The 26,462-nt window shown below is 35.9% G+C and overlaps 1 protein-coding gene and 1 long non-coding RNA gene across 7 annotated transcripts in view; one reads left to right on the forward strand and one right to left on the reverse strand.

Annotated features, from left to right (window-relative positions):
- The window catches only part of XPO4 (exportin 4), a 122,524-nt gene that overhangs the window by 88,282 nt on the left and 7,780 nt on the right, over positions 1-26,462 (forward strand). For all 5 annotated transcript variants that reach the window (XM_038573500.1, XM_038573497.1, XM_038573498.1 and 2 more), the window contains 12 exons: positions 5,266-5,442; positions 6,054-6,196; positions 6,705-6,850; positions 7,647-7,824; positions 12,485-12,644; positions 13,096-13,265; positions 14,314-14,488; positions 17,541-17,834; positions 19,120-19,300; positions 23,863-23,981; positions 25,454-25,584; positions 26,232-26,349. In XM_038573500.1, coding sequence (XP_038429428.1) covers positions 5,266-5,442; positions 6,054-6,196; positions 6,705-6,850; positions 7,647-7,824; positions 12,485-12,644; positions 13,096-13,265; positions 14,314-14,488; positions 17,541-17,834; positions 19,120-19,300; positions 23,863-23,981; positions 25,454-25,584; positions 26,232-26,349 — 1,992 coding nt within the window. The remainder of the gene's footprint in view (positions 1-5,265; positions 5,443-6,053; positions 6,197-6,704; positions 6,851-7,646; positions 7,825-12,484; positions 12,645-13,095; positions 13,266-14,313; positions 14,489-17,540; positions 17,835-19,119; positions 19,301-23,862; positions 23,982-25,453; positions 25,585-26,231; positions 26,350-26,462) is intronic.
- The window catches only part of LOC102157198, a 38,406-nt gene continuing 12,286 nt past the window's right edge, over positions 343-26,462 (reverse strand). For both annotated transcript variants that reach the window (XR_005378494.1, XR_005378495.1), the window contains exon 3: positions 343-610. This is a non-coding gene — a long non-coding RNA (uncharacterized LOC102157198). The remainder of the gene's footprint in view (positions 611-26,462) is intronic.

Genomic DNA, 26,462 nt, shown 5'->3' on the forward strand with positions numbered 1-26,462 from the left:
CTTCACATTTATAATTTTAATTTTGTTACTAGTATCATTTCAGAATACAATTTTAATGTAAAAATGAAATATAGTAATTGGTAAAGATAATTCAAACAGTACATAAAAATTAAAATTCTTAAAAGATCCCATTACTTATCACTTTATTGGTATCTCTTTACTCACATAGGGTTATAAATACCTTTCCCCCCTAATTATGGACATTTAATACTCAATAACTGTTTAAAAATTTTTTTTGACTAATGACCTTCTGAAACTTAACTATTAATGTTTTAATGTTTTTTTTTTTTCCCAAATTTTAAGGCATACCAATTAGGCTTAAATAAAAACAAAAATCATTACTTTATGTTATTATGAGCATTTTTTCATTTTATTAATTAGTGTTAGAAATCATGATTAGGGAAATGGTTTATAAATTTGTTGACATGGGTTTAAGCAGTGCTGCAGCAAACATTCTTACATATAAATCACCATCTGCCTTTGCAGTTAAGTAGACGTTCTTAAGTCAGTTTCATGTTCAGTTAACTCTTCAAATACTGTCTTGTTCTACATTAGGCCATTCGTCACAGCTGCTCTTCCATTAAGCAGGTCTTAGAAGGATGGCTATGTTCTGAAAGGAAAGAGGAGAGGTGATAAGCATAGCAGTGAAACTATATTAGAGATTATTTTTTCATAATGTTTGTTTCATAGAAGATTTCTGGTGGCATTTAAAATGAAATATTCCTTTAAAACTTTCAAGAGACAATCAGAAATAAGAGTAGAAAGTCAAGATTAGAGAAAAAGAGCAATTGTGATATGCAGACTAGAAGGTTACTTGTATGTAATAATAAATTTGACTTTTTCGATTTGAATTTGAAAGACTTGGAATGTGATGGGAGATAAGGTTCCTTAAGAGGATCTCATACAAAAAGAGGAAGCCACCTGCTCCTCAGAATATTCTAATATTAAGTAAAAATAAAGGTAGGAAAAAAAATCTCTCCAAAACTTTATATAGAAGGCAGTGCATGAAGTGGAATCATCACTCCCGTGATAATAGATAATGCCTGAACAGATTTTACTTGGCTATTTTTTTTTTTTTTAAATAACATTCTTTATGTTTCATTGGATCCTGTTTGGAATTCAGAATTTTTCATTTTCTGCCCATAGTAACAAAGAGGAGGAAATTGCCAGAAAAAGAAAATTTATAGTGCTAAAACAAATTAGAAAATGAATGTGAAAAGATAGCTTGCTAAGCTCTAATAATGATGACAAAGTAGATAGTGTAAGTGAAATCAAAGATTGAGTTTTAGTTGATGTCCTAGTTAAATTTTTTCAAATTTATCAGCTCATGAGCAAACAAATGTCTTTCCAAGAACAATAGGAAAATATAGGGCATTCCCATCCAGTTAGTCATTCCAAGGAAAAACCTCACCAAATATTTTGTGATAGGAGTTTACACTGTCATATATTGTTGACAGTATTCTTTCATCTTTTTTAATGTTTATGCCACAGAGGTTACTTAATATAGTTTATAATGTTAGTGCTGAAAGCAGTATGTACAAAGGTGGTTGGAAGGAAATAAATGATGTAGAAATGAAAAAAAATGGTTGAATTGATTATTTTCATAGGTATTTATAATCAAAATGAATATGTTCAAGAATATGGATGGCTGTCCTTCAAAAAATTATGAGCTATGAAAGTTTTCAAAGGTGTAATGCATTTTGATGATACTTGAGCAAGAAGAACCAGTAAGCTAGGATCTTTTAGAGATTTTACAAGTATAGTCAATCCTCATACACAAGATCCTTGTTTGCAAATTCTCCCCCTTGCTAAAGCTCTATTTGATAATTCATGGATGTTTGCATGCAATGAAAAATAGGAATTGCCTGACATGCTTTTTCCCAGCTGAGGTCAAACAAGGCAAATGCTCTGCCTTCCTGTCTTAGCCTAATACTGTAAACAAATTTTCATGTTCTCTCGTGCTGCATTTTTTGCATTTTTGTGTGAAATGAGGCATTCCAAATTTTTGTCAAAACATGTTGAAGTTCTTCCTGAGCATTGACTGCCTGGACAATATCAGTATTTGAGATGGCCTCTGAGTGCTCTGCTGAAGGGCTCTCTAGTGTTCTGTGTGCGAGAAGGCTGTGTTGTGCCTTATGGAGCTATGAATTAGATAAGCTTCATTCAGGCATGAATTAATAGTGTCATTGGCCACTAGTTCATTATTAGTAAATGAACAATGTATATTAAGATGTCTGTAAATGGAAAGACACATAAAACTAAGTTGTGCATAAAACAAGGTTGTGCATTGATCTGTTCATCTCTATTTGGTAGAAAATGTAGGGACTAGAGAAGAAACCTAACCTATTTCTAACTCAGTGTTTGTGGCAACTTTATAGACTATAAATACTACAAATAACAAGCATCAACTATTCACAAGATAAGTAAGTTCCAGTTGGTTATATTCAAAGAATTGCTAATTTTTTAAAATATACTTTAAAAAAAAAAAGATTTTATTTATTTGACAGAGAGCACAAGCAGGGGGAGTGAGAGGCAGAGGAGAGGGAGAAGCAGGATCCCCACAGAGCTGGGAGCCCAGGGTGGGACTTGATCCCAGAACCCTGGGATCGTGACCTGAGCCTCAGGCAGACACTTAACCAATTGAGCCACTCAGATGCCCAGTAAATATACTTTTAAGGCCAGGTAAATATAGAGTAAAAAGTTTGCTCTGTTTTAAATCCTTATTAAATGATTCAGTGACATTCTTTTCATTTTCCTTTCATACGTAAATTTTTCACAAAATGACTTAAAATTTTTATATTTCTTAAAAGATCCATTTTAGGGGTACCTGGGTGAGTCAGTTGGTTAAGTGTCTGCCTTTGGCTTGAGTCACGATCCCAGAGTCCTGGGATGGAGCCCTGCGTTGGGCTCCCTGCTCCACAAAGAGGCTGCTTCTCCCTCTCTCTCTGCCTGCCGCTCCCCGTCTGTGCATGCGTTCTCTCTCTCTCTTTCAAATAAATAAAATCCTAAATATAAATAAAAGGTCCATTTTAGGGGTGCCTGGGTGGCATAGTTAAAGCATCTGTCTCTTAGTTTCAGCTCAGATCTGATATCAGGGTCATGAGATTAAGCCCCACTTTGGGCTCTGCGCTTGGTGCAGAGTCAGCTTGAGTTTCTCTCTCCCTCTGCTTTTACCTCCCCCCTCATGCTTGCTCACATGTGTGCATGTGCACACATACTCTCTCTCTCTCAGATAAATCATTTTGAAAAATAAAAGATTTCATTTTACCCAGAAAATGACAGGCTTTTTTTTTTTTTTTTTTTTTTTTTTTATAAATATACTGTGGGGGGCAGCCCAAGGATGGCTCAGCGGTTTAGCACCACCTTCAGCCCAGGACTTGATCCTGGAAACCCGGGATCAAGTCCCATATCAGACTCCCTGCATGGAGCCTGCTTCTCCCTCTGCCTGTGTCTCTGCCTGCCTCTCTCTCTCTCTGTCTCTCATAAATAAATAAATAAAATCTTAAAAAAAAATTTACTGTGGGGCAGCGCCCGTGGCTCAGCAGTTTAGCGCTGCCTTCAGCCCAGGGTGTAATCCTGAGACCAGGATCGAGTCCCATGTCAGGCTCCCTGCATGGAGCCTGCTTCTCCCTCTGCCTGTGTCTCTGCCTCTCTCTATCTCTCTCTCTCTCTCTCTCTCTCTGTGCCTCTTATGAATAAATAAATAAAATCTTTAAAAATATATACTGTGGGTTAATAAAAGCTGAAGGCATAAAAAAACACAATTGATTGGTTGCAGTTCACCTAGGTGCTTATATGACCTGAGGGTGCAGGGTAATCTGGAATACATGAAATAGATCCTCTGTTACTTTTCTTTTTTGAATCATTGACACATTGCTGGAATCACAGTTTGAGATGATTCTCTTTGATGAAGGTTCCAGAGTTCTTTATTTGTAGGGTGAGGGTCTGTTAGCTTTAGAAATCAGTAAAGCTAAGTTATAAATTAGACCAGTTGACCTTCAATATTCCTGGGTCCACTGCCTGGTAACAGAATATCAGAAATCATGGATCGTACCCAAACCTTTTTCAGAATAAACATAGTTCAGAACTAGTCTCTTATTTATAACAAACTTCATATGAGAGGTACTGTTGTTAAAAACTGACCCTAAAATGCTTATTTATCCCTTATGGTCTTCAGTATATTTTCTTTGGGTTTTTGCTCTTCCCCATTGGACTAACTTTGAAAACGTGAAAGAAGGATACATTATTTATGTTTTTGCACTAAGCAGTGGTGCTTGGCACTAAGTATCCTGAGTTTCATTGAATAGTCATCTAGTGAGTTTGTGGATGAAGAAATGGATACATAGATTAAATTATGTACCTTGATTGGTAATTTATGGCAAAATTGGGATGTGGATTCTTGATAGAGTGTGAGAAAATTCAGTGATATGTTAAATATTATGTTAAACACCTTGGGCTCCATAGAGGTATCCTTAACCATATAGACTATGTATAGACTCTTCCTTCTCAGTAGGACAGAGTACTTTACTTTGAAGTTATTTTAGGATACAACCTGTATGTGGTGTAAAAACAAAACGAAACCAAAAAACTGTCAGTATCCAAGCCTGCATAATTGTTAGTGCCCTTCCAGTCTATATTGTTTGCTGTCTGTTTGGCTTCCCCACCCTTGTGCTCACATACTTTGGTTTCTTTGAGTCCTCATGTTTCTGGGGTTCTTTCTGCCTCAGCATCCCCTCCAGGCTCCTTCTTGTGAAGGCCCTATCCTTTTCTTTTTTGTTCTAAAGTGTTAAGGAACATTTATGAGGTTCTCTCCACATAATCTTAAATCTGCTGATTAGGCCAGTCTGTTTTCATCATCCTTCGCTTTTTATAAAATTATTTAAAAGTGTATGATTACACATTTAGTATTTTTATTCTAACAATTCTCTTGATGACAGAAAAATTTTAGTATGATTTTATTTGAAAAGTACATGTTCCACAAAGTATTGAACAGCTAGTCTTCTAAAAAAGTAAACATTAATTCCTTTCTGCTCAAGAATTATATATATTAAATTAGACAGATTTTTGGAAGGTTTAACAAAAAGCCTATACATTTTTACTGCAGTGTTTGATTAATTTTAACATGAGCTCAATTAGCTCAATAATTGGGAACTTTTGGTAAAGGAAAAACTCAAAAGTATTTATATGTCTAACTCTGTAACTTATTATTATAATTCCTATCTTATTTCTTTGGTCATTTGTTTTATGAGTGTTCTTTTCTCTTAGCTTGATAAAGATGACATGGTATACATGGAAGCATATGACAAATTGCTAGAATCCTGGCTAACTTTGGTTCAAGACGACAAACATTTCCATAAAGGCTTTTTTACCCAACACGCAGTTCAAGTTTTCAATTCCTATATTCAGTGCCACCTCGCTGCTCCAGATGGCACAAGAAATTTGGTAAGTTTCAAGCTAGATTGTAAGTAAAAATGTATTTCATCATAGTTCCATCTATTTTATTGTTATACGTTGTATAATACTAGAAATTTAGGAGGAACTTCTTCAGAAGATTTGCTGAGATCACTAGATGGAGAGCAAAAGTAGCCCCATTTTCTAAATGAGTTCATGTTTTGTGGATGCTACTTGTAGTTACCCTGTTTCTCTTCAGTTTTCAGTACCCACCTGTGTCTTCCTAGTTGTCAAGTGATATGAATGACTTCTTGTATATAAAGGACCACGTATCTTAAAGAAGTCAGATCTTTTCAGTGACAGAAGTTAAATTCTCTGGTGTGGGAGGTGGGTTGTGAGTGCAATTTGCTGTGTTTATATATGTATACCATGGGGGTAATACCCTCCATTTCTTTCTTTTCTATGTCCCTCCACCCCTTTCTTTTGTAACAGCTAGTATTGTCAGCATAGTTAGATAGCAGGCCCTAGACCACTGGACTGGCTGTGTCCGTCTCTCCTTTTCATGTGATGTGCTGAAGTTATTTTATAATACAACAGAAATGCATGATTTACTGAACAAAGGAATGCGGTTCCTTACTCTTTATTTCTTTCATCAATAATAGACTGCCAATGGTGTGGCCTCTCGTGAGGAAGAAGAAATAAGTGAACTTCAAGAGGATGACCGAGACCAGTTTTCAGATCAACTAGCCAGTGTAGGAATGCTAGGAAGAATTGCTGCAGAACACTGTATACCTCTTCTGACAAGGTACACACAGTCCAAAGAAACCCCATGGAGCAAATATTCTCTATTCACAATTCCCTGGAGAGCACTTAAAGTGTTTAAAGACTTTAAACACCCCCACCCCGTATCCCAGCACACTGGAACAAATGGACAGAAACATACTCATGATTGCATTCCTTGGCTTGTACATTTGGAGCCCAGGCACTACAGCATAGATGGCAGAGAGATTGTGGAAAACATGGTATGAGAAATGATTTGACCCATATCAATAAAAACTTGGAATAACCAATTTTCAAATGCCTGTTGTAAACCTTGATTGTTTGTAAAGCAATGTTTTAATTCTATGTCATAAACAATAAATCACAATTCCTATACTGCTATGAGAACAGTTGTGTACTATAATAAATATTTTCATATATGTATTTTTGTGCTAACATTTTAATTTATGTTGTATAATAAATGGAAATTATGAGTTCTAGATCTTTGCTTATTGAACTTTATGAAGCTTTGGGTTTTTTCCCCCCTCTTTCAGTTTATTAGAAGAAAGAGTAACAAGGCTCCATGGTCAGTTACAGCAACATCAACAGCAATTACTTGCTTCACCTGGTTCAAGCACTATTGACAACAAAATGCTTGATGATCTGTATGAAGATATTCACTGGCTTATTTTAGTTACAGGTTGGTTGTTTGTTTCTTTTTAAAATGTAATTGCCACTGAACAGTTTAAACTTCATATGTTAGAAGAAGCTTCATATGTTAAAAATAAAAGTATATACCTAGTGTTGGATGAAATTTGAGTACAGCTGCTGTATATCACAGAGCTGTGGATGCATTTTTTTAAAATATTGGCTAGCGTGTATTTAATGCCAATTACATACCCAATGTCTTATGTGGACAGCCCACTGATTTAGTTCTGTTACCACATTTTTTATTATTATTATCCCTATAATGAAGAATCTGAGAGAGAGTTTTAATAAACTAGCCCGTAGTCACTCTGCTGTTAATTTTTGGAGTCAGAATGCAAATCTAGGTAGTCTGACTGTTAGGGTCTTCTTTTATAACCATATTATCAGTGTTTCTGTATTTTAAATAATAAATTAAAAAATCTTAATTTTTGAAAAAGCATTCCCAAATATTGACTTTTGATAGAGATAATAGTAGAATTCCTATTAAGTTTACAGAGTATATTACTGAAAATTTCTAAAAGTAGTAGATTAAAAAGCCTACATGTCAGTATGAATTATAAAATTGGTGAATAAAACATTTATCCTTTGTCCTTTGTATTTGAGTTAATTATCTGAGAAATAGAAAGTTTCTTCTCATCAAACGTGAGATTATCATTAACATTTATAATTTACTTTTACATCAACTTAATATGATATATATAAGTCAGATAAAACTGAAAACATTTATAGTGTAATTTGATAAATATAGATTTGTTAAGTGTTCATTTTTAATTTTTTTTAAACTGAAGGCTACCTCTTAGCTGATGATACTCAGGGAGAGACTCCGCTAATACCTCCAGAAATAATGGAATATTCCATTAAGCATTCATCTGAAGTTGACATTAATACAACACTTCAAATTTTGGGATCTCCAGGAGAAAAGGCTTCTTCCATCCCAGGGTACAACAGAACAGATTCTGTGATTAGGTAATATGAACTCTATAGCTGTGCTCTTGTAATTTATACTGTTTTATAAATTCTGAGTTGATGGGTAGATGACTCGAGTGTTAGGCACGTTGTAAATCTGATACATGAAAGAAAATAAAACTTGGAGAAGCCTTGAAATAAACAAGGATAGCGAGTACTCAGTATGTCTAAGTAATGCCACTCTGGTGGGAACTGACAGCTATATCCTGTACTGAGGAAAACAAATGTAAAATTATTCTGAATCTGAATACAGTGAGACTTTCAGGGCCGTTTGATCTAAAGTACTCCAAACATAGCACTTGTCCATCAGAAAGCAGTGCTGACGCAGTATAGGCACCCTAAATGAATGAAACAAAGTATATAAGATTCCTTGAACTCAGGTGAATATTAAGTATTTTTTGTTCATAAAGCTAAAATTACATTTCAATGGATTTCTTAAGGAAAACTATGATTCTGACCTTACAAAATAGAAATATTTGTCCTGAATATGTGAAACTTGAGGCACCTGTCAGGTGAAGTTAGAGGACAGTAGCGTATCTCAGATGAGAATTCACTTTAATCTTCATAGTAATGGTGGCAAAATTTTCATTAATTCTTAATGGTGAAATTAAAGAGGGATATCAAACCTTAGACCAAATATCCTCCTAAAAGTGGATTTGAAAATAGCACTTTACATTTCCAGTATCTTTAAATTTAGGTTTCAGGCAGAGATATCAGTAATGAAAAGCTTTTTTTTTTTTTTTAATTATGATGTATATGCTTTATTGTGGCAGTCTGGAACCGAGCCCACAGTAGTGGGCCGGTGCTTTACTTCTCATTATATTTTATCCATCAGATATTTAATTAAACTAATCTACAGTCAGTACACTATTTACCTTTTGTTTTTGCTTTTTTTTTTTTAATTTAAATTCAATTTGCCAACATGTAGTTAACACCCAGTGCCCTCCTCAGTCAGTTGCAAATCCGTAACTCAAGAAGGGTGCTATGTCCCCCTCCCATTTTTAATTTTAATGCAAAAATACATGGATATCATTTATACCCGTGCAGTAGAAAATAAGATTTAAAAAAAAATGAACTGTGAAGCTAATATAAAGAAAATGTTTGAGAATTTATTTTCTTTATTATTTTATTCTCATTTGAAATAAAATATCAGTGCTCTGTTGAAAAAGTTTTCTTTTGGGGGTTACTATAGGCATTAGGTTAGGTGCTTGTAGAAATCATTGCATTTGCTTTGGCTTGATTCATGGTAAATATTAATTTCAAAGGCAGTTCATTTCAGGATGCTGTTGTACTATATTCCTTTGTCACATTTCTTGCCTGGGCAGTACCATCAGGAATGCTTTCCTTGTATTTTCAGTGCTTTTTCAATTTTTGCCAGTCTCAGGTATCAGTGTGGGAGCAAAACATTTTTGTATCTGAGAGCACAGACTATGGAGGGTTGAGGTGAGGGTTGGAAAACAAAAATTACCTTTTTTTAAAATCTAAAGAATTAACGTGAAAGTATGGGAGACTGTGAGTGCTATCTGAAATATAAAGTATGCTTAGAGAGCATACTTAAGAAATTAAAATAGGGGCAGCCCGGGTGGCTCAGCAGTTTAGCGCAGCCTTCAGCCCAGGGCCTGATCCTGGAGACCCAGGGTCGAGTCCCATGTCAGATTCCCTGCATGGAGCCTGCTTCTCCCTCTGCCTGTGTCTCTGCCTCTCTCTCTTTCTCTCTGTGTCTCTCATGAATAAATAAATAAAATCTTAAAAAAAAATTAAAATAGGATTAGAAATTGGAACTATCAACAATTTAAAAATATTTTGAATGTAACATTGTATGTCAACTACACTGTAATGAAAAAAAATTTATGTCTTTATCAGCTGTTTTTTCAGTTCCCCTGTGTGCCAGGATCTGAGAATATACAGTTCCCCTGTGTGCCAGGATCTGAGAATATAATAGAAGTCTGTTAAGAGTGATAGAGGAACACCTAGGTTTACCTATCCTGTTGGCAGGGGAAGGATCAGGGGGTGCTTTTGGAAAAGATAGCATTTAAACTGACAGTTGAGGGGGATGAATAAGGAGTTTGCAACATACAGCAGAAGGTGAAGAGTATTCCAGGCAGTGACAATAGCATAGGCAGAGGTCTGGAAGTGAGAGTGTGGCTTAAAGCAAGGGAAGTTTGGTGTTGCTCACATGTAAATGGTAGAAAAGATTGGAAGTAGGGAGGTGAACTGATCAAACTATAGTAGTAGAATTACACAGTGGAAGATGGATTTAAAGGATGACGAGGCAGGTTAGGAAGCATTTTCATCAGCAAGTAAGGACAGAAAGAGGCGGATGTTTTTTTCAGAGGTAACCCCATGGGATTTTGCCCACTGCTGGGGTGGGGCGGTGAAGATCTAAGAGCTAAGGGGGCCGAAGCTTTATCTGCCTGTAAAATGCCTGTGCTACTCTTCTTTACCTTGCTTCCACTTTATAAAAGAAAAGCAAAATTTCTCACTCATTCTGAACCTTATTGTAATGTATAGGCAAGTATGTAAAAATGTACAGGGTGCCAAATAAAAGGACAGTTTCAAATAGTATGGTGTTGGGAGTGAATGACTGAGTAATGGATAACCAGTAATTTTGTAAGTCAGGAAGTTTTTCACCTCTTTGCATTAAATGACATTGAAGAAATCAAGTTGTCATTTAACAGATTATTAAAAATAATTTTTGGTGGTAGATCTCTGGTTTTTGGCATAGAACTTGGAAGAAGTTCAAAAATTGAGGAACCCTGTTATTTTAAAAATGCTTTCCATTTATGTTTTCTCAGTATTTCTATTTAAACAAAAACGGAATCCAATCAAATTATGCTCAACTGTCTCATTCTAGCAATAAGTAATATTTTTTCACAGATACATGAGCTAATTTGGAAAAACAAAATCTTGCTACATTAATTTCATTGACAAATGTATAAAATTTTATGTTTAATAATTTATTTAAATTTGCATTATATTTTGCTTAATTGTGTACTAATAAGTATTGCAATGATAGATAATCCAAAAGATGTTTTAAAACAGTCTTCTGATCACTGGGAATTTGTATAATTATGTTTCAATAACTAGACACACTTGTTTCAAAGAATTATATAGTGTTATCAATAAATGAATATTAAAATGTATAATCTGTGGGGGAATGAATTTGAAATAAAAAAATTTTTTAAGGAGAAAAACAATGTAAAGTTTCCAACTGTTAAAGAAAAACTTGTTTATTTTTCAAATGGATGATGGTGGGTATCAGAACACTGATAATTAAATTCCTGTGCATAAACTTAGAAAGTTATTAAAATTATTTAATTCAAATTTTACTACGCTGCAAGTTTTATCATTTAAAACTATTCATTCTTATGGGAAAAATCTGATATATCAACTTAACTGTATTGTGAGGTCATAGTCATTTTTTGTTCACATCTACTCTAAAATAATTCTTGAAAATTTGAGCACTGGTGATATAGGGAGTGTGTAATATATAGGGAAAAAAGATGTTCTGGGGATAGAAACTTAAAAACCACCTGTTTGATACAAGGGAAGAAGTTATTTCAAAAAGACAGAGTGCTAAATAATAGTACTTTCAAGACATCCAGTTGGATAAAGAGCTGAAAGATAAGATTTTGTTACAAGGAGATAATTTCAGTCATCTTGATAGCAATAAGGAAAAGTAGCAGAAGCCAAACTCCAGATGATTAGAATCCCTGTCTGGCATGGATGTCCATAAAATGGTGTTAAAATGAATTCTTTCAATTACATCTTTTCTTCCTCTGCCTTTTAGCTAAAGTCAAGTTAAATCTATATCACTTCTGATTATGTTCTCTCCTACTCCCACCCCCAGAACAAAGACTTTTTAACTTAACTGCATATCATGCTCTGTTATCAACACCACAGAGCCCAATGAATCATTGGGATGCCTGGGTGACTCAGTGGTTGAGCATCTGGCCTCTGGCTCAGAGCGTGATCCCAGAGTCCTGAGATCAAGTCCCACATCAGGTTCCTTGGATGGAGCTTGCTTCTCCCTGTGTCTCTCTCTGCCTCTCTCTGTGTCTCTCATGAATAAATAAACAAAATCTTCTAAAAAAAAAAAGAAGAAGTAGTGTAGGAGAGGACAGGTATACACTTACATAGATAATTTTTTCAGCAAGTTTTTATTTTAAAATACCATTAAGAATCAAGTTTGTTAGGAAGTATATAGGACTTTCAGATTTAGGGATAAGATTCAATATTCAGGGCATTCTGGATAAATCAATTTCCAAATCTTCTACCATAAAATGACAAATGTATGAAAACTGCTAACCATGGGAGTTTTGAGTAGTGACAAAGTGCTGAATAACATAACATTTACTCTGAACTTTTAATTTTGTGTCTTCATTTTGATTGTGAAAAACATCTGTAGATGGTAATGCTGAGACTTGGAAATGCAATACAGTATCCGCAGAAGGTTGTATGTGTGACTTCTTTTTCTTGTTTCCTACTTCCTCAAAGGTCAGAAGTAAAATGGGACATTTGTCTACCACTGTGTTGATGAAAATTTCAAGTATAGTCTGGCCCAAATTCAGAGAGTTGAAAAACAGGAAAAGGACTTTTAAGAAAAAATGTGATTAAACAGTCAATAAATAAATAAATGACTTCTTTTTTATACCTACAGGTTGTTATCTGCCGTTCTAAGAGTTTCAGAAGTTGAATCTCGAGCAATAAGAGCAGATCTCACTCATCTACTAAGCCCTCAAATGGGCAAAGATATTGTTTGGTTTCTAAAACGCTGGGCAAAGACTTATCTCCTGGTGGATGAGAAACTATATGATCAGGTCAGAATGTAAAACTGACTTTGTTTGGATTTATGATGACACTTATGGAAATGAGAACATTTTAAACATTTTTCTTGGTGATTTTCTCATCAAAATGGAACTAAGAGCTGGACATCTTCCACTTTAAGGAGAACTGGCATGCAATCACATTAGATTTTTTTTTAGATCACATTAATTTATAAATTATTGGGAATGAATTAATTTATGTTCTTTGTATTTGGTGTAAATACCATTAAGTATGTTAATATGACTGTAACGTTGACAGAAAAATTGCATTGGAAGATGTAAGTGGATTGAGGATGTCCTTTTTGGACATTAACAGAAATGAATACATTTATAAAATGATGTGAAATAAGTAGTACTTATTTAGATGCTGATTTTAGTGATTTTTATGTAGATTTCTTTTGAAGCTGGTCTTTCTGACCTTAAAAATTTGATTTTCTCTCTTAAGATAAGTCTACCATTCAGTACAGCATTTGGAGCAGATACAGAAGGTTCTCAGTGGATTATTGGCTACCTCTTACAAAAGGTCATCAGTAACCTCTCAGTGTGGAGTAGTGAGCAGGACCTTGCAAATGACACTGTGCAGCTCCTTGTCACTTTGGTGGAAAGAAGAGAAAGGTAAGCTGATCATAGGAAGCAGGCTGTGTGTGTGTGTGTGTGTGTGTGTGTGTGTGTGTGTGTAGTCTTTTAAGTGGCAGTTATGTGGTTCTATGGTCCAGATAGTCCCTGCATTTTGGAGCAGTGTACTTAAAAAAAAAATCATATTATTGCTTTAAACGCAAATAGAGCTTTCCCTCATTACAATTGAGGATTGTGTTGACTATTTGAGGATTTGGCATTAAAGAATCTTAAAAGAAACATACATGTTTAATTCAGTAATTTATAGTTTTTTTTTAAAGATTTATTTATTTGTTTGTTTATTTATTTATTTTGGGGGGGGCGGGGGGGAGAGGGAGAGGCAGAGACACAGAAGGAGGGAGAAGCAGGCTCTATGCCAGGAGCCTGATGTGGGACTCGATCCTGGGACTCCAGGATCACGCCCTGGGCCAAAGGCAGGCACTAAACCGCTGAGCCACCCAGGGATCCCCAGTAATTTATAGTTTTAAAAACACTTTAATACAGAATAATCTTTTAGTTTTCCCAGGTATCCTATTATTCCTTTTTTTTCTCTATTCCATTTTTAAGATGAGAAGAACTGATAATTATTTGCAAGTTAAGAGCTTTTAGTGTTTTCTACAGCAAACTCTGAAAATGTTACTCATTTTTCTCATTATACAGGAATGTGATTGTTACTACTCCTGGCATTTGGCTATTATTTATTGAGTTCTAATTTACTAGGTATTGTTCCAAGCATTTTATATATAATATTTTATTTAATCATAATATCAATCTTAACCATGAGAGTTAGGTCTGTTTTTACTGTTGTTACCCCTTTTTTACAAATCTGGAAACGAAATAAGAGACAGTAAATAAATTTTACATTGTCAAACAGCTGATGGGATTTGAGCACAAACTTGTATGACTCCAAATTCTATACCAAGTTGACTATATTGTACTTCAAAAATTAAATTCATTTACCTTCCTTTTTTTTTTTTTTTTTTTTTTTTTACTTAGTATACATACAATGTAAGTAACACATCTTATGTTTTGTTGTTTCTGTCTGTAGGGCAAACTTAGTTATTCAGTGTGAAAACTGGTGGAACTTAGCTAAGCAGTTTGCAAGCCGAAGCCCACCTCTGAATTTCTTGTCAAGTCCTGTGCAGAGGACACTGATGAAGGCTCTTGTCTTAGGAGGTTTTGCACATATGGACACAGAAACCAAGCAGCAGTATTGGACGGAGGTAACAGTTCCCTTTATTTTGATTGCACCCTCTTATGTCTTATCCTGTGTGTTGCTATAAAATACTCTTTGGAGACATAAACATTTCAGTCATACCTTTCCGATGCTTTTCCCTTATAATGAGTAGGTTGAATTATTTTACAAATATTATCAGTCATTCTGTAGTTGGCACATTTTTGCCCACAACTCAAATGAGAGCCTAAGGAATCAGTGAAATATCCCCTTGTCTTGAATAAAGAGATGCAGATTAACCACTGTATTAGTTTGCTAGGACTGCTGTAACAAAATACCACAAACTTAGTGACATAAACAACACAAAATTATTGTCTTAAGAGTTCTGTAGACTAGAAGTCCAGGATCAAGGTGTTGGTAGGGTTGGTTCCATTTGAAGGCTGTGAGGGATAAGCTGTTCCAAGACTCTCCCCCAAATTTCTAGTGGTTTGTTGGCAGTCTTTGGCATTCCTTAGGTTGTAGAAGCATCATCATAATCTGTCTTTATCTTCACATAATATTCTCCATGTGTGCATGTCTGTAAAGATACCTACCAGTCATACTGAATTAGAGGCCCATCCTAATGACCTTTTCTCTTTTTTTAAGATTTTATTTATTTATTCATGAGAGACAGAGAGAGGCAGAGACATAGGCAGAGGGAGAAGCAGGCTCCACGCAGGGAGCCTGATGCAGGGACTCCATCCCAGGTCTCCAGGATCATGCCCTGGGCCGAAAGGCAGGTGCCAAACCGCTGTGCCACCCAGGTGTCTCATCTAATTACCTATTCTTAATTTAATTATATCTGCAACAATCCTGTTTCCAAATAAGGTCACATTCTCAGGTAGTACGGACTTGGACTTCAACATATTAATTTGAGGGGGACATAATTCAATACCACTGTGGACCCATTGCCTTACGTAAGTTAGCTTTGAATCAGGAACCAAGAGTTATTGTATGTAAGTGAATGGCCTGTAGTTCTTGTGACTAGAATGCTGTTAATGTCTGAGAAGGGAACAGAGTAACAGAATTAGGTATTCATCTGTGACTTCAGGCCAGAGTTTAAATAATTATATTGTCATATGTATAGCTTTAAATAGAATTAGGATATCTTCATGAATATGCATATTCACTCAGGACAGGACTGATTATCTGAACTTATATTCTATGCTAAGAGGAGTTGGAAAAAGATATCAGCTATATTTTGGGCTTGAACCTGAAGAACAGAGGTTGGCAAATTGGAGCCCATAGACCAAATCTAGCCTGCTGTCTCTTTATAAATAAAGTTTTATTGAAACAGTCATGTCCAGTTGTTTACATTTTATCTCTGGCTGCATCTGTACTACAGTGCAATTGTAATTGGGTAGTTGAGCCAGAGATGACATGTTCTGTAAAGTCTATATTTACTCTCTGGCCCTTTGGAGACTTAAATTCCATCTTTGGGGTGTTTGGGCAGTTAGTGAATTGGGAAGAGGATGATAGTGACAGAATTCTGTGAATGGCATTGACTAAGTCATGTTCTCTGATTCATGGTTTTTGGAACCTAAATTACTTCAGGAAGTGGTTTAACTTACACATGTTGTGAAGTGATTATTACAAGAAGTTTAGTCATCTCATACAATAAAAAGAAAAAACTTTTCTTGTGATGAGAACTCTGAGGATCTATTCTTTTAATCGTTTGCTTTCCTGTATATCATAGAGCAGTGTTAACTTTGGTCTTCATGTTGTACATCACACTTCTAGTACTTACTTATCTTACAACTGGAAGTTTGTACCTTTCAACTACCTTACTCAAATTTCCCCTACCACCCCTATTTTCCATCTCTAGTAGCTACAAATCTTTTTCTTTCTTTTTTTTTAAATCTTTCTTTTTAAAGATTTATTTATTTATTCATTCATACATTCATTCATTCATTCATTCATTCATAGAGACACAGAGAGAGAGACAGACAGACACAGGCAGAAGGAGAAGCAGGCTCCATGCAGGGAGCCTGACGTGGGACTGTATCCCAGGTTTCCAGGATCATGCCCTGGGCTGCAGGCAGCGCTAAACCTCTGCGCCACCGAGGCTGCCCACAAATCTTTTTCTGAGTTGGGATTTTTTTGTTTTCTTATTTCATTTTATTAAAATTCCTCGTATAAGATCATATGGTATTTGTCTTTCTTTGTCTAAGTACTTAACATATACCCTCAAGGTTCATCCATGTGGTTGCAATGATAGGATTTTCTCATTTTTTTGGCTATATATTCCATTGCTTATGTACCACAACTTCTTTATCCATTCATCCATTGATGGACACTCAGGTTGTTTCCATGTCTTGGCCATTGTAAATAATGCTGCCATGAATGTGGGGTACAGATGTTTTCCCAAATTATTGTTTTTGTTTCCTTTGGATATATTGCCAGAAGTGAAATTACTGGGTCATATGATAATTCTGCTTTTAATTTTTTCATGGTCCTCCATACTGTTTTCCATAATGGCTGCACCACTTTACAATCCCTACCAGTAGTGCACTGGGATCCCCTTTTCTCCACATTCTTGCCAGCATGTATCTCTTGTCCTTTTGATGCTAGCCATTTTAAAAGGCATGCGGTTTTGATATCAATTTCCCTAATGACTAGTGAACTATGTGTTATTTCTTTATGTAGACCAGAAGTTACAATGATCCTCAGAATGAGGAATATAGGGGCGTCTGAGTGCTCAGTTGAGCATCCAGCCCTTAGTTTTGCTCAGGTCATGATCTCAGGATTGTGTGATCAAGCCCCTCATCAGGCTTAATGCTAGGTGTGGAGCCTGCTTAAAATTTGCTCTCCCTCTCCCCCACCATGCACTTGTAAGTTCACATGCTCATTCTCTCTCTCTCTCTCTCTCTCTCTCTCTCAAATAAATCTTTAAAATGGGGACTGTAACATGTGGTTCAGATATTGTTTTCAGTGCTTTTTCTGCCTCCAGTAATTAGAAATGCTTTAGAAAGTGGAATATTTATTCAAGTCGAAGAAATAAAGTTGAAATAAATGAAGCATGTGAATTAAATATTTAGAAAATTTATGCTTTACTTTGATAGGTTCTTCAGCCACTTCAGCAGCGATTCTTAAGAGTGATAAATCAAGAAAACTTCCAGCAGATGTGTCAGCAAGAGGAAGTCAAACAGGAAATCACTGCCACACTGGAGGCCCTGTGTGGCATTGCTGAGGCTACCCAGATTGACAATGTAGCAATTCTTTTTAATTTTTTGATGGACTTCCTTACCAATTGTATTGGATTGATGGAAGTTTACAAAAATACACCAGAAACTGTCAATCTCATAATAGAAGTTTTTGTTGAAGTTGCACATAAACAGATATGCTATCTTGGAGAGGTAAGCATTTTCTAATTTTATCCTTTTAGGATTAGAACTCCTTAAAGTACAACAAAATAACAGATACTTTACTTTAAATTTAATGATTATTATCTGAAATAATACTTTTGTGCCTCCAGAAGAGTTTCCAAAAAGACTTCAGAACTTTTCAGAAGAACTCAGAATTCAGAGGGAGGCTTATTGAAGGAATATAAAGTCTTGGCCTAATACTGTTAATAATCAGTAATTTTTTGAGATATAATGTTATTCAAATTCTTCCAAATGAGGAATGTTTGATAAGACAGATGGTAGAAAAATTTAATCAACTTCTGTCTCTTGAAACTATAAGGCTTAAAATTTTAAATGGCAGTTTGTATCTTTGCTTTATAAATCAGATGGATATTTAGACACTGAATTCTTTTACAATCAGGATGCAAAGTGCATATTTAATCCTATTTAGAAATTACTTAGCTTTTTTAAAACTGCTTTAAAAAATATAATTGTAATTGCCTACAGATTAACATAAATCTTGTTTTGAACCATTTCATATGGGTTCCTGATTTGTAATTTTTTGTTAGATCAGAGGTACCTGCTCAAAAGTAAGGTTTTATTTTTTAAATATTACAAATGTAATCACAGATGCATAACTGAGAAGGCGAGCCATTGCCATTTATTCTGATGTTTAAGACCACTGTTTGGTACTCTGTGCTTTTATTTTTGCAAGTTAAACAATGTTAAATTTTGAAACAATAAATGTTATACAAGAAGTTAATAAACAGCAGAAGTAAAACATTTCTGTTGCCAAAATCTTCTCTCTCTAGTGTGTATTAATTACCAAATGAACAAAAAGTGGTTGTCAAATTTTGTTAGGAAACTGCTAATTTTTGGGCAGCCTCGGTGGCGCAGCAGTTTAGCACCGCCTGCAGCCCAGGGCATGATCCTGGAGACCCGGGATTGAGTCCCATGTTGGGCTCCTGCATGGAGCCTGCTTCTCCCTCTGCCTGTGTCTCTGCCTCTCCCTCCCTCCTTCTCTCTCTCTCTCTTTCTCTCTCACATGAATAAATGAATAAAAATCTTAATAAAAAAAGGAAACTGCTAATTTTCAAAATGTAACTGTAATCTTTAATATATGGTTTTTCATTTTTCTTTATGTTTTATAGTAGCTTAAAACAAGTATTTGACCTGTTGGGACTCAGAGTAAACTTATTAGATTATAGATTATAATTTTAAATTTCTTTTTTAGGGTTTATATTTTTTCCCAACTAAGTTCTATTTAGTAGTGTAATTTATGCACATTCTTTTACAGTCCAAAGCAATGAACCTATATGAAGCCTGCCTTACTTTGCTGCAAGTATATTCTAAGAATAATTTAGGGCGGCAAAGAATAGATGTTACAGCTGAGGAAGAGCAATACCAAGACCTGCTTCTCATTATGGAACTTCTTACTAACCTTCTCTCAAAAGAATTCATAGATTTCAGTGATACAGGTAAGATGTAGTGTGATGGTTATGGTTTTAAACTTTGTTTTTATTGTCTTTTTTTACAGTAAAGGAATGTTGTTTGTTTGTTTTAAACTTTCTTTTCTTAAAAAATTTTTTTTTAGATTTTTTTATTTATTTATTTATTTATTTATTTATTTATTTATTTATTTATTTATTTATTGAGAGAGAGAGAGAGAGAGAGAGAATGGCTGGGACACAGGCAGAGGGAGAAGCAGGCTCCATGCAGGGAACCCGACATGGGACCCGATCCCGGATCTCCAGGATCACACCCCAGGCTGCAGGCAGCGCTAAACCGCTGCACCACCAGGGCTGCCTGAATGTTGTTGTTTTTAAGATTTATTTATTTATTCATGAAGGACACAGAGAGAGGGAGGAGCAGGCTCCCTGTGGGGAACCTGATGCAGGACTCCATCCCAGGACCCCGGGATCATTTCCTGAGCCAAAGGCAGATGCTCAACCACTGAGCCACCCAGGCATCCCCAAAGGAATGTTTTTAAGTGAAGTTTTATGAGGAAGTTCAATTTACAAAATCATGAAAGTCAGTCTCTTTGGTTGAGTGAAGGTAGGACCAACATTCCTTTCCTGCTTGGCTCTTGTCTAATAAGAATAATAGTAATCATACCTTCCATCTATTAGGTTCTTAAAAATGCCAATCACTGTTCATATTACAGTGGCAAGAAATAGGTTTCGTTGTTATACTCATTTTATAGTGAGGAAACATACAGAGAAAATCATGTTACTTGCCCACAGATCTATAGCAAGTAAATTGTAGGACAGATATTTACATCCCAGCATCTGAATGAGATCCCAGGGGCCAGTCTTTTCTGAGTTACACTTTATTGACTAAATCACTCCTCTCTCTCCTCTGAGGTAGCTACCCACGAAAACTGTAGCATTTTCCAGATTGCAGCTTGGTTGGGAACCTTGTTGGGATGGGAAACATTGAACTCTGGAGCTGACAGGCCACACTTGGGAAGACCTAACTTAGTTAGCTTTCCTTCACTTTTTCTGACTATTAAAGTGCCTGTTAAAGGGCACCATAATAAATACCTTTTGAAATGTCTTAAAGATTAGCTACAGGGACACCTGGGTGGCTCAGTGGTTGAGTGTCTGCCTTCAGTTCAGGGTGTGGTCCTGGGATTGAGTCCCACATCGGGCTCCCCTCAGGGAACCTGCTTCTCCCTCTGCTTATGTTTCTGCTTCTCTCTCTCTGTCTCTCAAGAATAAATAAATAAAATCTTTAAAAATTAGCTACAAAGTATCATTATGCCTAGCATTGTTCCTGGCAACCAGTAGGTAAAAAAACGTTGTTACTATAGGCAAGAACTTTATTAGTAATTGAAATATCATTTATTTTACATAGTTTTACTTCATGTGCCTATTAACCCACTGGCAACCATGCCTTAAGCCACAAGGGATCTTGTTTTCTAAGAGAAAAATGAATCCTATCTAGAGCCTCCTTTCAAATGTTGTGCAGACACTTTTGACTTCCTTATAAGATTCTCTGAGTTGGGTCCTGTTATGTTCCACTTTTCCCCACTACTTGAGATTCTTCTTTCTGTTTCCTATATTGGGTTATTTTCCTTATTCACTAAAAATAGTTTTTTGCAATGTCTGCCCTCCCCTAGGCACTACCAGTGTTACAGTACAGAGGGCTTACCCTCCTTCACAGTTAACTAGGGGTACCTAGGAGAGATGGTTTCAAAAGCTCCGTCCTTCATGTTCCCTCAGTGAATTCTTTCTACACCAAAACCTCAGCTGCCCCTCTTTTTCTAGGCCCAGCCTCTCACCAAGTGTCATTCCCATGTTTTCTGATTTGTTCAGGTTGATGCTTCTCCATCCAGGAGTTCTTAACCTTTTCTAGAGCACATGTGCCTTTAAAATCTGAAGTAGTTACTGAGCCATTCCCTTAAAAAAGTGTATGTTACACCACCCTCAGAGTTTTTTGCAAGGCTTTTAGTTGAGTTGTGAACTCTTAGGAACTCAGCTGTATACTTTCCAGGGCTATAACGACCCAGGTCAAGAACCCTGTACTCTGAGAAGTCTGACTCAAAGTTAAGAGCTTGTCTTAAAAGGGATGGGAAGAGCCGTTAAAGGTTATGAATAAGGAAAAACATCCCTGTCAAGGTCGTGGTGCAATTTGCAGCTCTAAGAACACATTGTATAGTTGAATGGCAAGTTTTCACAATAAAAAGGCAAAAAGATTGAAGTCATAATAGAACATTAAGAAGAGAAATTGAGGGCAGCCCCGGTGGCGCAGCAGTTTAGTGCCACCTGCAGCCCAGGGTGTATGATTCTGGAGACCCGGGTTCAAATCCCACATCGGGCTCCCTGCATGGAGCCTGCTTCTCCCTCTACCTGTGTCTCTGCCTCTCTTTCTCTCTCTCTCTGAATGAATGAATGAATGAATGAATGAATAAATAAATAAATATAATCTTAAAAAAAAGAAGAAGAAGAAAAGAAATTGAGGCTAAAATGCTCAGGATTTGAAAGTACAAACAGGGGTAAAAGAGAATAAAATGAGGGAGAATGGGGAAAACTAAAATAAGAGTAGATAAGGTTAAAAATTGGAAGAATGAAGATAATTAAAATAGAAAATGATAAAGAAACAGCAGTACCTGTTAAAATAGATGGCAGCAAGGAAGGTGATTTATTTTTAAAGTAAAGATAATTGAGATAAAATAGAAAATACTTTAAATATTATGAAATGCAATTAACATAGTAGGTGGAAGATTAAAAGCATAAGTGGAAATGGGCCTCTGCTCTACATTCTTGAATTCTTAGGAGAGCTTGTGGCTTGAGAGCTGAGTCCCACAAAGCACAAGGCAGGACCTTCTGTATAGGCCTGAGAGCACTATCTTTTAGGAGCAAGCCCTGAGAGCTGGGTGAGAGCTCCAAAACCCATTTCCCAGGGCTCCAGAATAGGCTTCCTGATTGATGCAATCCAGGTTTACCAGTGCCCAGCTTCAGAACATGAGATTCTTCCAGCTGGAACAGAAACTCTTGAGGAAGAAGTTCACAAGCTGAAAAAGTTATTTTTAAGTAGAAATGCTTTTTTACCTGATTTTATCTTTTTTTGTTTTAAAAGTAATTTGCTCTTAATAGAAAAATTTTAAAGTGCAGAGATAGAAAAATGTCCTCCATACTGTGACATAATATAGAATCAAGTGTAAATGGCATTTTGGTTATTTTGTATAATTTTGTGCTCATACTCTAAATATAATTTGATATTCTGCCCCTTTTTTTGTTAATGTGTTGTTATTAGCCTTTTCCTTGTCATTGAAATTTTTTATGACCTTTGATGGCTGCATGGTATCCCACATTTTGGGATTTAACCTGATTCCCTAATAGTGGAGATTTGGAATATTTATGATTTTACTGTTATAAATGGTGATATAACAATCTCTTCTGTGGACAGATCTCTGTCTGAATTTCTGATTATATCTTTAGTACAGACAGTGCTCAAGAGACTCTCTTACTGTGTTACTTTTGTGGGTAGCTGTTAAACTTTATCCTCACCAGCATTTAAAAGTTATCATTTAAAAGTCATTTCTAATTTAATGAATCAGAAGTAGTATCTTAAAAATTTGCATTGTTTCATTAATGAGCAGAATGAACTGTATTTCATTGGGCTTCTGGTTTTGTTAGATGTTTGTGGATTTTGCTCACTCCAACTATTTAGGTCTTAGGAGAATTCTTAATTTATAAGCATTTTTTTTAAATTTTTATTTATTTATGATAGTCACACAGAGAGAGAGAGAGAGAGAGAGAGGCAGAGACACGGGCAGAGGGAGAAGCAGGCTCCATGCACCGGGAGCCCGACGTGGGATTCGATCCCGGGTCTCCGGGATCACGCCCTGGGCCAAAGGCAGGCGCTAAACCGCTGCGCCACCCAGGGATCCCTATAAGCATTTTTTATGGATGCAAGATAATAACCCATTTTTAGCTATTTTCTTTTTTTTTGTAACATTTTAATTTCTGTGTTTTCCCCCACTGCTTTACAGCATAGAAAGATGTCACATATCTAAGATAAAATAAATATTACTATGGAAATTGTTTAACTTACAGTGTAGTATATCAGAGGAATAGATTTTACTTTGTAAATCATTGTAGAATAATAATATAAACACAGAATATCTACATCAGGTACTCAGAGATCCTAAAAAGTAAAATACAAAAGGATGACCCAGGGTAAGACTGACCAGATGTCCACTCAGATTTATTTTGGGTTAAGGGTTTGAGTGTAATTTATCTATCTCTTTATTAATATTGCAATTCTAAGACCTTTCTTTCTTTCTTTTTCTTTCTTTCCTTTTTCCTTTCCGTGTCCTGGCCTTCCTGGTAATGGCTGTGGACGGTCTTTCAGTTCATTTTTCGTTTCTGTGTGCTGTTCTTTCTTGCTTTTTCTTTGGATTTTTTTCTTTCTTTTCTTTTCTTTTCTCCCTTTCCTTTCCTTTCCTTTCTCTTTCTCTTTCTTTCTCTTTCTCTTTCTCTTCTTTCTTTCTCTTTCTCTTTCTTTTTTTCTTTCTTCTCTTTTTTTTAAATAGATGAAGTGTTCAGAGGACATGAGCCAGGGCAAGCAGCAAACAGGTCTGTGTCCGCAGCTGATGTGGTTTTATATGGAGTGAACCTAATTCTGCCCCTGATGTCACAAGATCTTTTGAAGGTAATTAAAGACAGCGAATATGAACATCCAAAATGTGTGTGTTTGGAGTTAAAAGATGTTTTAGACAAGAATATATCTCTGATTTAATTAAGAGGGTATAAGTACCTGCTTAACTGTTGAGCACACATGAAAACTAGAATTTAGGTTCTGATTGTGTGTCATTCGCACTCATGCATGCAGCTTGGTACACAGCTCATGCCCTCCTTTAATCCTGCTCCAGTATCTTATGTTCACTGATAATTAGTGACAGAGAAAGACTGATTCTTTTAGAAACTTAGTTCTAATGTTGGCAGTTTTGATTCCCTCATCATTTATCATTAAGCAAATTAAGTTGTGTGTTTGGGTGTATTCCACTGATACTTTTGAACATCATTCCTAAATTTGAGGGATTGATCAATAGAAGGCATTTTCTAGCCACCCCAGGTAGAAATGGGATTGTACAAAACCAAGACTAAAACAGTTTTTACGTTTATGTACATTCTGGTGACCTTGTGTCTTGGCTTGCCCAGTTAGTGTTGAGGATGTGGAGGGAGTGAGGCTGCCCATTCTTCCTCCTTTAAGTACCACAAGGGAGGAGAATCTGTCTTGTGAGTTGTCACAGAGTGTAAGACGAGACAAAGATAGAGATGATGAGGAAATTGGAAATACATGTGTGCCTTTGTGGAGCTCTCACACAAGGTAGAGTGGGAGAGGGAAAGAGAAGTTGGTCGTGGGAGGGGAGGAGATAGAGGTTGAGAAGTAGTTGGAAAAGTAGGAGGTGTTGCCCGATTCCCATGGAATGGGCTGGGATCACATGCTTCTTTGTTGAGAAATGTTCTTTGGAGAGGAGTCTGAGGACCCATGAGCTGATAGTCATGTACCACCAATGGTATGGGGAAGTGTAGTAAGCTGTCTGTTGCTTTGCTGGTAGGGTTTTTTGGTTTGGTTTGGGGGTTTTTCCTCATCAAATAGACCATTAAACAGTTAGATGTGTATTCAGTAAGGTTAAAGTGTAGATTGCCTACTTTCTACTTCAGTTTTCAGGACTCTGAAACCAGCTTTTGGAAGTGTGAAGGAGTGAATATTCTATTCTGTACATAATCTTAACAATTTGTATTACCTTTTGGTATTTTTTTAACATGATGGAATGCAAATAAACACATTTGCAAAATTTTAATCATAGATCATTTAATAATTTGAAATTTGGCTGCTTTGTTTGCTTTTTCAAGGTAAACAGATTATCTGGAATTGGCTGTAGCTTTTATTAACTGTCCAGAAGATAATTGTTTCTACTATGTATTACCCTTGTATTACAAAAATATTCCCTCTATTATAACTTCTTTTCATATTTAATTTGGTCTTCATGTTTTCTATATCTTGAATAAGTTTTAAGAAATCATAAAGTTTATTGGTTGTTACTTTATTTTACTGCATTAATGAAAATAGAAATTAAATACCAGTAAGCATCTAAATATTTAATATTTCTTTTTCAGTTTCCAACCCTTTGTAATCAGTACTACAAATTAATTACATTTATCTGTGAGATTTTTCCTGAAAAAATACCACAGCTTCCTGAAGATCTTTTTAAAAGTCTGATGTACTCTCTAGAACTAGGAATGACATCATATCCTTTAAATGAACATCATTGTCATTTGTCATGTGGGGAGAAAGATCTTACCTAAAGTAAAATTTTTTTTAATTTGGATTTTTAATTATTCTTTTGTGGTTTCATTTTATTTTATTTTATTTTTTATTTTTTTAAGATTTTATTTATTTATTCACAAGAGACACAGAGAGGCAGAGACACAGGCAGAGGGAGAAACAGGCTCCATGCAGGAAGCCCGACACGGGACTCAATCTGGGTCTCCAGGATCACGCCCTGGGCCAAAGGCGGCGCCAAACTGCTGAGCCACCTGGGCTGCCCTCATTTTATTTTTAAGAAAGCAGTCATCTCTCTAACTGCTGTAGTTCTGTTTGTTAGTTTGCCTCATCTCTCCTTTCACCAATCTCAAGGCGTTTGGTGCTTGGTCCCAAAGTCATTCATTAAGAGCCCCAATTAATAATATACTGTTGGTGAGTCTCTGATCTTAGAGAATAGTCAATCATGTGTTCATGATCAGAAACACTGGAAACCTTTCTCACATAATGCTGTATTGCACACTAATCTACTCACTTCTCTATATTCAGTCCTAGAATTTGATAATAGCTATAACTTTTTAATCTTTTATAAGTCAAATTATATCTAGTTTGTTCCTTGACCTTCGTGATCAGAATGAGTTCGGAAGTTTGCCAGCTTTGCCTGGAAGCTTTGACACCATTAGCTGAACAGTGTGCTAAAGCACAAGAAACAGATTCACCACTTTTTCTAGCAACACGGCACTTTCTTAAGGTAAGATGTTTGGGTGGTAAGCTGTGAAACCATCTGCTTAAATAAGTATGGTCAGTGCATGCAAATCTTCATTCAAATGAGGAAATGCATCATTCATAAAACAGGAAATCGTT

Source organism: Canis lupus, chromosome 25, assembly GCF_011100685.1.
Source record: "Canis lupus familiaris isolate Mischka breed German Shepherd chromosome 25, alternate assembly UU_Cfam_GSD_1.0, whole genome shotgun sequence".
Lineage (NCBI taxonomy): Eukaryota > Metazoa > Chordata > Mammalia > Carnivora > Canidae > Canis > Canis lupus.